Below are 13,639 nucleotides of genomic sequence, written 5' to 3' on the forward strand. Positions count from 1 at the left end.
TAAACATATGCTGGATAAGTTGGCGGTTCATTCCGCTGTGGCGACCCCCGGATTAATAAAGGGACTAAGTCGAAACGAAAATGAATGAATGAACGAGAAGCAGTTTCTTACAATTACAAAATATTTACTTATTTAAAAATGAGCTGAACAAATAAGACAATTTTACATTAAGTGGTTTTCTGTTGTTCAATGTTCACACTTAAATTTTTATAAATGAAAATTAGGATCCAAAAACAAAAAAAAAACTAAAAAACTTAAATCCATTGGTGTGCGCTGCATCACTTGTTAATTGTGAACATTAATAGCTAGGAAATCATCAGAAAAATGTATAAAAATATGTAAAGGAGTCAAACAGCAGACTTCTAAAAAACAATGCAACAAATATCTGCTGCCAGAGCACCCGCTTTGAATGTTATCACTCAAATGAATGGCCGTTATCAGTGGTTATCAGCTTATATGAGATATGGGCCAGTAGGGGCCTTATATCATCCATCCACATGGTTAATCAGCTATAATAATATCGAAGACTCCAGAGCCAGATCTGTTTTTATACTGTGATGGTTGGGTTTAGGGTTGAGGTAGGGGCAGACATTAATAAAATACAATTAATGGGAAATTTAATAAATAATATGAATAATTACAATTGTTATTCAGAAAACTTCAGATCCAGGTCTGTTTTTACATTACTGTGATGGTTAGGTGGAGGGGTAAACACTAATAAAATACCAAATCTACAATTAATCGAATATTTATTAAATAATTCTCTTTAACTTCCAGCAGCAGCCGTATGTAATCTATAGCTGATTAACCATATAGATGGATGATAACAGCCTTCTGAGCCTACTAGTAGGCACAGAAGACCCCAAGTGGCCCATATCTATCAGCTGATAACCAATAATAATGCACATTCAATCAAGAAAAAAAACAAGTCCTTTCCATTTGAGAGGAACTTATGACACTGGTAATCATGAGTTACTACCTGTAAAAGCTGCTTTGGAGAAATGGAGACATTGGTTGGTGTACAGTCACAAGACAAATTTACTGTCTTCATCGGTCACAAAAACCTATAGCAACTGATGAAAATGACCTAAATCATCAGCAAGCATAATGGGCTTTATTCTTCTCCCAGTTTGACTTTCAGACCTCACCAGCATCCAAGAACAGAATGGCTGACACACTCTCCCACATTCATTCATCTGATGAGTCAAGTGAATCACCAAAGCCAATCCTCCACCCTAAGGTACACAGCCTCATCCAGTAAACACCTCAGCATAATGTACGATCTCAGAAAATCCTCCAGCGAGACATGCTACAAACCTGTGATATGCAGGTAGGAATCACCACAACAAGATCATCTATTCTAGACATAACACTGGACACCAGGGGTCAATGAAAATACAGTTCAATTCATCTTTATTTCTATAGCGCTTTTACAGATTGTGTCAAAGCAGCATATAAGTTATATACCTTTCATTCCTGCATGACCAGATCTGGAGATCCAATGAAGCCATCAGAAGGTTTGTGGGTGGATGTACAGACTGCACCAAGGTTAAAGTAGTGTGCATTTTTAAATAGTTTTAGTTTGGTTCCTATTTTGTGCTTGCAGAGCTTTCAATAGACAAGTCTTTAAATAATAGCATATATAATAGTTTGCAAATAACAGATTGAACAGACCCTGAACCCAGAACCACAGAAATGCAATGTAAACAAAAGCAGTTACCAATTACCAATTACCAATAAAACAATTACCAAGATGAAGATGTAAGACAAACTTCTTCATATTAAAGATCATGTATGTAGGCAAACATGCCTTTAAATTTTTTTCGTAAATGAAAGTTTTCTGAGCTTTGCACTTACAGTAAATAAAATAAATAAATAAATGAATGATTACAGCTAAGAACAATGCTGTGTCTAGTTTTATGTTTTGTGTCAAGTGAACGTGTAATAAAGTACATCCAGGACAGTTGTTTTTGCGGAATAAAGCTTTTCTGTCTTGCACTTATAGCCAGCAAAAAGCCATATAGGCCCTGCAAGAGCATGCGTGTTGTGTATGATTGTTTAACAGAGCATATTAACACAGTCATCTTTTTATCTCTAATCATAACTTTCAGTATGTTCTGAGTCATTCTATCTCACCATCTAAGTCATTCACTTACTATCATTAAGCTGCAATGTGGGAGGAATTCACAAGGCAAGACGAGGAAAGCAGGACAAGCTGGTTCAGGGAGTGAAGTCCAAAGCACGCATCACAAAGCACAACAAGCTCTAATGGGATTGGGAAGTTCATGTGTTGATCTCTGACAATCAAATTGCATTGTAAAAAGTACACAATTTTAAGAGACAAACTACATGTACATTGGTTAGGAATATAACCAATATTGTCGTCTAATTTTAGTTTAAACATAACATGATTGGAGACAAGCAAAACTTCACAATCAGATTTTAAGACAAAAAGATAAAAAGAAAACAACAACAGTTGTTCATGAGTGCTCATTTGACCTTTCATTTGGAATACAGTAACATGATGGCAACGATATGCAAACACATAGTTTGTTATACATAGTGGGGTGCAAACTGTTTTCACCAATGGCTTATAGCACAAATGAAAGCAACAGGACCCTCTGACAAGAACACTGGGCTTCTGCACCATACATTTTATATTTGGTGCATTTTATTTACAACTTTGTTTTAATCCAGCTAAAAAAAAAAATGCTGTAACCGTTCTAATATTTTCCACTACAATATTATTGTGTCAATTAGTTATGACAATGGACATTTTTGAGTTATGTTAACTTATGTTTTACTTCACTGAACTTTTTATACTTAAACAAAAAATCAGCAGAATTCATATATATTAGTCAACTTTTTTCAAAGAAATTAAAACTATTAAGTTTTTAATAAAACAAATCCTATATATATATATATATATATATATATATATATATATATATATATATATATATATATATATTTTTTTTTTTTAATAAACTAATTAAAATGTATATTTGCATCATGAACATCTTTCAGCAGGTGTGAATCTGATCACCCTGGTAAAAATAATGGCTTAAGCAGGTTAACAAAATTTGGGCTAGTGTGGGATCAGTTCGGATGTTTTGACTGTGTATTTTATGTTATGTTTGGACAGTTTGGGTTACAAACATTCAAGTGCATCTGGCAAAACTGACAACCATTATGTTGTGGTGTGTGTTTGTCTGAGGTTCTTCTCAGATACCTGCTTTTTTGGGGAAATTTGTATTTACAGACTTCAAAAAAACTAAACCACTTTAAAAATGAATTCAGAGATGATATTCCAAGCCTTTAGAATTCAGGCAATTCTTAATACATTTGTTTTTAAATACACAATTGTCAGTGCTTAAGTCAGAAACATTAAAACCACATCGTAAAAAAAATCCTGGTTGTCTTATATTTTAAAGCTAAATCAAATTAATCTTATGAGTCCATTGAACTTATTTTATGTTAAAGTGACTTAAAATAGCTTGTGTAATTTATAAAATTAACTTAGAACTAGGCGATAACAGTTTTCAAGGTATACCGCTGTTTGGAAAAGTCAAGCTTTTAAAACTGCTAAAATTTTCTGCAATACCGTTCCTAATGTGCGTGCAAGATTTTTTATTTACATTTTTTAGGACAACAGTATCTCCAGCAGAAAAAAATATATCCAAAGATGCTGTTTTAAATTGTAAAGAAATCTGTTTTTGAAAAAAATGAAGACAGAAAGAGTCACTGATTCCATTGAATTACATAGCCTGATGTGTTTTTACTGCTCCAAAATGTCATAAATCTTTTTAAAAAATAGAATATATTGTTTTCAAAGGAGAAAAAAGTTTTTGTTTTTTACCCAGACATTTAAAAAGAATTTATTTCACAGCAGTGAGCACAATACCGTTATACCGGGAAACCGTGATATTTTTATCCAAGGTTATCATCCCGTCAGAATCTTATACCGTGCCTTGCCTAGTTAGAACATGATTAACTTAGTTTAATAAGTTAAAATTACCTTAAAACATATGCTGTCAGAACTACTGTCAGGACTACCATTGGATAAAACAAAATTGTCTTTTTAAAATATGAAATATGAATTTCCACTTATTTTATGACTGATTCAATTCAATTCAATTCAGCTTTATTTGTATAGCGCTTTTACAATGTAGATTGTGTCAAAGCAGCTTCACATAAATGTTCATAGTAACTGGAACAGTGTGGTTCAGGTTTTAGTGTTTAAGTTCAGTTCAGTTTAGCTCAGTTCAGTGTGATTTAATCGTTACTGAGTGTTCAAACACTGAAGAGCAAATTCATCGATGATTGTGGCTTGTGTGACAACCCTAACATTTTTCTTATTTTGCTTGACAAATCTCTGATTACCATGAGTGTATTTCATGTTTAATTTTTTTAATAATTGATATAAAATTCTCTCATTTTGATCTTTACACATTTTAATACCTAAAAAAATATTCTACCATATCCGTTAATAGAACACCAAATATTATTAGCACATTTTCTGATGGACTAACACATTTATAAATATAAAACAAATACAGATATTAAGGAAATCAATAGCATTTTTAATTTCACTTAAATATTAATGAGAAAAAAGCAGTCAGCTAACTGAGAGCATTTTAATTATTTATCTTAAATTGAGTTACCATAAAAACGTATGTATGTAGAGCTATAGCTTGTGTTAAAAAATAAAAAGTGAAGGACAGGCTTCTCATATGCCTTTATTCATTTTAAATCTCTAGGTTGCTTCAAGTGATCATTTAATTCAGCTGTTACAGTCGCTCTTTTTCATCTATCATTAATTGTATCAAATGCTTTAAGCAGTATAAATAAAATATCCACAATAAATTCATTGTAATCAATCAAATGTAAAACGAGCCTATTATTAGAAATGTGTTGCCCTTTCACAAATCACGAATGACATACATTAATAATGGGGTTAAGACAATTTTTGAATCTTTCTGCAAAAATGCCAACAAATTATTTAGTGTAACCGTCCACAAATGTTCTAAACAAGACATCTTATTGGAAAAGTTATCGAATGTGGTCTCAGTGTAATGGGTAATTTAACTTGTTTATAGAATCACCAAATACATCAATGAAAAAACCCTTTGTTGCACATTTGAACTGAAGACTTTCTTTTTTAAATGTCCTCGTTAATATATTCTGAGTATTACATCATTTGTAGTTATCCCAATATAGATTTTCATTCACTGAAAAAATATAAATTTCTGCAAACAATGTGTTGAATTTAAACAAATTAAATTTAGCAATGTACAACTTAATTTGTTTGTTTAAATTCAGTCCAAATAAATTGTTTACAACCATTTAACTTAAATAAATTGAATAAACCCAACATCTTTAAATAATTTTTCTCAGTGTAGAATTCTGCCAAATATCTTGATATTTCTGTAGTGTTTGCTATTACTTTTCCATTAACTACATCAATTACACCATTAATTCACAATATACATAAATTTTTAAAAAGGTTTACTTTTTTCTCCTTCCATTTTGTCATTGATTTTATGAATGCATCATTTGCTTTATATTTTATCTAATTCTAGATGTACTTGCTGTAACTTTATTATAACTCACCCATCCTTCAAATTTTGGCTTTGTGCCTGGTGTCGTTGTGATTTCCTTAAGCTGGATTCTGCAATTAGCCACAAACGTGTCGTATCCTAAACGAGTGCTGTGGAAAACAGCCAGCTCCAGCTCCACACCGTTGGAGATGTACGGGCAGAACTCCTCATTGAAAGTCGGTTTGTTGGTCTTCGGTTTTGTGGCGGTCTTCGCATGTTTTACATTGTCGACTTTAACAACGATGTAAGGATCCAACTGGATTTTCCTATTAAATGTGTGTCGAGTTGAAAACCTCGTCGGTTTTAAATCCACCGCCTCGCGAATATGCAGTCTCAAATATCCGTTGAATTTCATAGTCGAAGCTTCAGTATTAAGCTAATTTTAGGTTTACTACACTAAATATGCATTAGTTTAAAACAAAAACGTTTAACGTAATTGGCACTAAGTCAAAATTAACGTTTAAGGAACGTATTAAACACAAATTAAGTATTTACGTAATATAAAAAGAGCTGAACTCTCGTCTTATGCAGGAAATCGTCTGTAAAAAATTCTCTCTCTCTCTTTCTCTCTGAATAGTTTTAACTGTGTGAAATACAGTTTTCAAGATGAGTACATTCCTCATGCCGTGTTTGTGTCGTCTTCTAGAACAGAAACTATGCAAAAAATGTGAGCGTGCCTAAAACACAAAGGCACACCTTGCATGTACATTGTCACTTAGCAGACGCGGTTGACGCAGCTGAACTGCTGACTCTGTACTTACAGACGACATGGGAATCCATTCATTTAGTTATTTACAATTAGTGCTAGACGTGGGATTTTCCGAAACTACGAAAAAAAGTTATATGATGTCATTCAATGACTTGAACACAATCAGAGTAAACAGCAAAAGTCAGTCCAAGGCACAAAAAATGCGGAAAAAATATTTAAATAAATAACTCATTATAACTAATCAATATGCCTCCATGTTGTTAAAAATATCTTATGAAATATTTTTTTATGATAAATTCCAATTCGTCTAAATGAAGGAAGTTATATACACAGATGACAACTTAAGGGTGAGTAAATTATGCTGTAATTTTTATTTCTTTTCCCTCAAATTATTCCTTTATCCTGCTTTCTATGACCTACATGGTGAACATGACTATGCAGTAGCCTAAATCCTATATGTGACTTTCCAAATAAATTATTTTCCCAGAGCAGAGAACTTAGATACTATATTTGTGACACAAAACATGACCACTCGCTTTGGTCTTCATGGTCATCAGAATTTAATTCAATTTAATTCAATACAATTCATCTTTATTTCTATAGCGCTTTTACAATAGATTTAGCCAAAGCAGCTTAACATAGAAAATTTTAGTACATTAAAACTGTGTCAGACCAGTTTTCAGAGTTGAAGTTCAGTTTAGTGTGGTTTAATTTTCACTGCTGAATGTCCTAACACTGAAGAGGAAATCCATCGATGCCGTTCCGAACCATGCAAGCCAGTGGCGACAGCGGCGAGGAACAAACTTTACCAATTTGCAAAAGTGAAGGAAAAAACTATCAGAGAAACCAGGCTCAGTTGGACACGACCATATCTCCTCTGGCCATATTTCTTGTGCAGAGCTGCAGTCTAGGTGCCGGAGGTTGGAGAAAGCTGGATGTCCATCGTGGAGAAGCTGCAGGTGGGACAGGTCACCATCTGGTGTACAGGCTGGCCCTTCAGGATCAATACTTTTTAATGTGCTCACCTAACCCCACCCCTAACTCTACCCATCACAGTGACGTCACTAGCTCCATTGAGTGCATTGTGTCTGAGTGCATTGTGTTTGCATCTCTGAGAGATAAAATCTTAGCTTGCATCAAGGCTGCATCCAGATACTATTGGTCCATTTTAACTATAGCCCATTTTGTTGCTGTAATTTTTAAAAGGAGATTTTATCTTATTTTTTCCTAGTTAACTTTTTATTTTGTAGTTTTTCATCATTTTAGGCATCGTGATTATTATTTTAGCAATAATGATACTAATAACTTAATTGCTTATTTCGGGTTTTACACTTTTAGCAGCCTACCTTAATTAAACTTATTTTTCTTTAGTTGCTAACTTTGTATAACCATATTTTTACTATAAATCATGGTCAACTATTGTCAGTCTATAAAAAAGTCTTATTTTGTGGTTGCTATGGATTAACTCTATAATTATCTTTATTTATGTACTTCTTTTTATTAGAACCATGAGGAGGGCGGTTATTGCTATGCACCGTTGTCCAGGAGAGGGCAGTGCTTCGTCACGATGTGCCGTGGCATCAAAAATAACCTATCATCACCGTACACACTGAAATTTCAAATCACTTTTATTGTCACATCATCAGCAGCACGTGTGCTATAATGAGTGAAAAGTTTATTATAGCACACGTGCTGCTGCTGATGTGACAATAAAAGTGATTTGATTTGAAATTTTAAAACCAGATCTAACACAAGTTTGAGGTCAGCTTTTTTTTTTTTAAAGAAATTATTTTTTACATAAAGGCAGCAACTGCTTTTTTATTGTAGCCTATGTAGTTTTAAATACAATTATTACTCCAGTCATTACTGCTTTTATTACTTTCACATTAATAATAATAATAATAATAATAATAAATATTAGTGATTTTTTAAGGATCATGTAACGCTGAAGACTAATGAAGTTGAGGATTAATAAAGCTGAAAATTAATCAATAAAATCGATGGAATAAATTATTAAATTAAATGATAAACTACTTTTGAACAGTTATTTAGTATTGCAATAAAATTTCACAATTGTACAAATTTTAATTAAATAAATGCAGCCTTATTGAGCAAGACAAGCTTATTTTAAAACATTTTAAAATCCTACTGACACCAACTGACAATTAATCATTATTTAGTCTCATGTATGTCTAAGATTAATTAAAATTCTATACAAACGGGCGCCCGGGGTGCGTCGACGCCACCCTGAGTGTCTATGGAGAGATTACTCAGGCTTCATCAATCATTTACGAATGTCATAATGTAAAGAGCACTAGATGTCGCTGTTGCTCAAGACCTGCTGCTACACTTTCAAAAGAAAAGGTTCTGTATTGCAATTGATGGTTCAATCAAAAAACTTTAATATCATATAACCTTTTTAATTCTCAATATGAAAAAAAAAAAAGAACTGTAAAAAATAGTCAAATTAACAATAACTTACTGGCAGCAACACCACCACCAACATCAAAGACAATGTAAAGTTACACATTGCACACAGCTTATACAACAAGAAACTGCTTAGAAAAGCTGAAAAAAAAAATAACAATAATAAACAGCAGTAGGTAGTGTTGTCGCCTCATAGCAAGCAGGTCGCTGGTTCGAGCCTCGGCTGGGTCAGTTGGCATTTCTGTGTGAAGTTTGCATGTTCTCCCCGTGTTCGCGTGGGTATCTCCGGGTGCTCCGGTTTCCCCCACAGTCCAAAGACATGCGGTACAGGTGAATTGTGTAGGCTAAATTGTCCATAGTGTATACGTGTGAATGAGTGTGTATGGATGTTTCCCAGAGATGGGTTGCAGCTGGAAGGGCATCCTCTGCGAAAAACATGCTGGATAAGTTGGCGGATCATTTAAGGGACTAAGCCAAAAAGAAAGAAATTGAATTTTGAGATCTTAACATATACATTACAATAAATAATGAGCTACGAACCCACATTTTGTCATAATCATATTTTCAGGCAGTTTTTAGGAAATGTATGACTTTCACTACAGAAAATCCTTTGCATTATACAGGGACTATGAGAAACATGTTTATAAAACTAATAAGAGAATGAAATAGCTAATATCATCAACATGAACGAGACTCAAATTAATAATACACTAAAAAAATGCTTTAAAATCTGAAATTTCTGGCAAAAAAACTTTAGCAAATAAAAGATTAAAGGAATAAACCTATGTTTTTTGTGTGTTGTAAACATATGTTAACAATCTGTAAAAGTATCATTTTAAAAGATCAATTTTCACATGCCAGAAGCTTACACTTTAGACTGCCATGAATGCTCTCTGCACGTTTGGCAAAGCTGTGGATAAACGTATCATTGCTGTATAAAGAGGACCCCTATTGTATGACCGGGAGCCATGAGTGCAATTTTTTTCCATGCATGTTTTTTTTTTATTTCTCAATGTGCTGATAACCATTGACTCGCATTTTACAAATCATCACAAACCAGAGTTTCACCTTAAAGAAATCATCTTTAACGTTATTCTTTTTGGGTGCCCCGAAGTTATGTGTAAATTAACAGTTCATTTAGTGAACATATACCTTTAACACTTTCTTATTTTTCCCCTACAGATACCTGCTAATACACTTAGATGGGAACAGTGACAGATATATGGAACATTCATTTATTAATTTCTCTATTTCAGAAGTCGTCACAGCGAAATGAACTGCCAACTATTCCAGCATATGTTTTACAGAGCGGTTGCCATTTCAGCTGCAACCCAGTATTGGAAAACACCCATACACCCACTCATTCACATACACAATCATACACTACGAAAAATTTAGCTTCCCCAAGTCACTTTTAGCGCATGTCTTTGGACTGTGGGGGAAACCGGAGCACCCAGAGGAAAGCCATGCGAACACAGGGAGAACATGCAAACTCCACACAGAAATGCCAACTGGCCCAGCCGTGACTCACACCAGCAACCTTCCTGCTGTGAGGTGACAATGCTAACCACTGAGCCACCGTGCCACCCTACATTGAACATACAAAAAGAAAAAAATAATCATAAACATAACACCTGCTTTGCCATCACAGTTCTGCAATGTGAATGTCAGCAAGTGGGCTACCGAGTATCTATGTGCTGGCAGGCAAAAGAGTCAGGCCTCAAACTGTGAATAGCACCTCATTCATCATGCTCCATAAAGAACCCCAGGGAACACGTGCACCATAACCACAGGCATAAAAATAGACACTGCAGATTTACAAAGCCTCTCTCGAAACACCTTCATATACATATCCAGGCGTATTGATCCGAGAGATGGACTATATGTTTCTTAAGTGGCATGAGAGCAGACCGTTCAGACTGCTCATGCATGTTGTTCGGTCTTAAATGGGCCATATGGTGCTTGAAACCAAACCCGGGCTTATGCTGATACTTTTGTGCCGACACTATTAGTTACAAGGGGAATTTTCCAGTGTATCCACATTCAAGCTGCTATCCAGTTGGCCTTTGTCAAACGTACTATGTAAAAAATGCGACAGACTACAGTAAAAAATGTAACAATTTTCGGTTTGATGACACGAAGGAGAAAAAGAGACAGAGACAGCAAGAGAACTACGTGAGAAATATTATTGCACACCATCTGAATGAATGTACAGTTGTGTATTGTACCATGTTATGCTTTAATATTTTTCACTCTTTTTAATCCTCATATCATTTTTTTCTTTCTTGTTTATTTATCAAAATTCTAATAGTGTTTTTTTTCCTTTTCAGTATTACAGTTTTTCTCAATTGCTTTGGCACATTTTTTAATACAGACTTAACATTCTCTAAACTGTGAGTGCAAATCTCAAAACTGTTGGCTAGATTCTCAGATCTTTATTGTCTGCAAAATGTTACTCACCCAAAACATTTCATTCATGCTTCAAATCCTAGTTATTGTGTCAGTAATTTGGGCAAGGCCACCAAAACATAAAGTCTTTTTCATTGTGTGATCCACACTCCTCAAAATGAGTGAAGTTTATTTACGAACTAATTTTGAGAGGAATTTATGCTTATGCACGTGCTTATGATTGCTTGCATTATTCAATTTATGATTAACCAATCAGACGATTCCTAAGCCCCTATAAATACCCTAAGTTCCATATGACAGCCATGTTTGTTTTGAAGAATTCCCTCTTTCCCCCCTACTCCTTCTCCTTTTCTAGATGGGTGGCACGGTGGCCCAGTGGTTAGCACTGTTGCCTCACAGCAAGAACATCACTGGTTCTAGACCTTACCAAGCCAGCCGACGTTTCTGTGCAGAGTTTACATGTTATCCCTGTCACCGACTCTGTCCCAGTCCCTCCCCTCACTGGCCAGCAGAGGCCACCATCTCCGGACTTCTAAGCATTACATCATCCACTTACACTGATCCAGCACACCTGAACTCTATCCCGCTAATGACCCACGTACCCTTCATAAGCCGCACTCAAACACTCAGTCTTTGCGAAGTCTTGTTCAGCCCCGGCCAGCATTACTGAGCGTTCTATCCTGCCTGATCTTCTGTGTATTACTCCAGCCCGTTTCCTGACTCTGCTTTGCCTCCTGCCTGCCCACGACTTAAGCCTGTTACACGGACTCTGATACTCGCTGCCTGCCCTCGACCCAAGCCTGTTACACGGACTCTGAATCACGCCGCCTGCCTCTGACCCATGCCTGGTAAATCACTCTGTGTCTGTCAGCCGCCAGCCCTAAGACCTTTATTGCTGTTATTGTTGTATGTTCGCACATTCGTGCGTGTTGATTGTTTGAGTGAAAGTGTGACTAATAAATACTGCATAATGGATCCCTCCGTGTCAGTATCCCCGTTACAATCCCCATGCTCACGTGGGTTTTCTCTGGGTTTCCCAGTTTCCTCCCACCGTCCAAAAACATGCAACTTAAGTTGATTGACTAATCCAAATCGGCACCATAGACATGCTCCTAGTAGTAGTTATCTCTTAAGAGCAATTGCTATCTGTTTATTAGCTACTACAGCAGGGGAGTTCTCGAGATCAACCTGAGCTCAAACTCCCCTCTTGCCTTGCAAACGAGAGGGAGCCCCGGGATCGAGGATTGATAAGAGTGAACTCTTGATCTAGTTGTTTTTAACAATGACAGTCAACCATGGAAATTAAGGTCTAAATAATCTTTTATTTTTTGATATATTTAATATATATTTTTTAGCATTTTATTATATAACAGGGTTACATTTTATTTGACAATGGCCTCAGTGCTTCTTAATATGTCCAAAATAAATATATAAACAGTGATAAATAAATTTGTTAAAAAACTAAATTAAATGAATAAAAAATGTGTAATTTATTATAAAAGGTAGACATATTTAACAAATGTTTTGTAGATTTTTTAAAAATAAAAGTACTCTAGATTTAATTACATTTAAATACATTGCTACCACACCATCACCTGGCTGACACTCTTTCAACTTTATTCTTAGAGAGATAGAGAGAGATGAAATAGATAAATAGACAGACAGACAGACAGAGTGACAGACAGACAGAGTGACAGACAGACAGACCGACCGACAATTTCGTTTCGGCTCAGTCCCTTGATTAATCTGAGGTCATCACAACAGAATGAACTGCCAATTTATTCAGCATATGTTTTACACAGCAGATGCCTTTCAAGCTGCAAAACACTGGGAAACACTCATACACACACATTCACACCCAAATCACCTATAGTGCATGTCTTTTTGGTGCATGTCTTTGGTAAGTGAAACCGGAGCACCCGGAGGGAACTCCACACAGAAATAAAATAAAATAAGCAAGTAAATAACAGGGTGAAAATCAAAAAATGTGGTAAAAATCATGTGAGAGATTTTTCTTTTTCTGGATTGCTTTTTAAAACTGTCAGTTAGGTTTAGGGAAAGAGGAGGGTGGTTCAGTCGATCAGTCAGAACAAAAAATCCAAAGAAAAAAAAACATAGCTCCTGGGATATATTTGGCGCTGTACGAAGTGAAGGGGTCACTTGGTGATTTCCAAAAGTCAAATAAATTCAACCCAGGCTCATTCTGAAAATGTACCTCTAAATACATTGGTACATGGTACATGGTACATTTCCGCCAAATAAATCCCAGGAGCTATGTTTTTTTTTTTATTATTATTTTTTGGATTTGGATTTTTTGGGAACCACTGGTTAAGGGTATTAAAATGTAAAATAATCATAAGTAAAAGTGCTTATAAACAGTTAATAATAAGAAGGTAATAACCCAGTAGTAAATGGTGTGAACTATTAATCTAAAGTGTTAGCAAAGAAACCTGTATAAACTTGTAGCATTGCTAATTCTCAGTCAATCAAATTG

General features: G+C 35.0%; 1 protein-coding gene across 5 annotated transcripts in view; it reads right to left on the reverse strand.

Annotated features, from left to right (window-relative positions):
* prkchb (protein kinase C, eta, b) overlaps window positions 1-13,639 on the reverse strand; it is a 220,556-nt gene that overhangs the window by 41,729 nt on the left and 165,188 nt on the right. Inside the window, exon 1 of one of the 5 annotated variants that reach the window (NM_001044806.1) lies at window positions 5,614-5,955. The exons of the other annotated variants lie outside the window; for them this stretch is intronic. Within the exon in view, the coding sequence (NP_001038271.1) occupies window positions 5,614-5,955 (342 nt within the window). Of the gene's footprint in view, window positions 1-5,613; window positions 5,956-13,639 lie in introns of those variants that run through there. 5 annotated transcript variants of the gene reach the window in all.

The sequence above is a fragment of the Danio rerio genome, chromosome 20 (assembly GCF_049306965.1).
Source record: "Danio rerio strain Tuebingen ecotype United States chromosome 20, GRCz12tu, whole genome shotgun sequence".
Classification (NCBI taxonomy): Eukaryota; Metazoa; Chordata; class Actinopteri; order Cypriniformes; family Danionidae; genus Danio; species Danio rerio.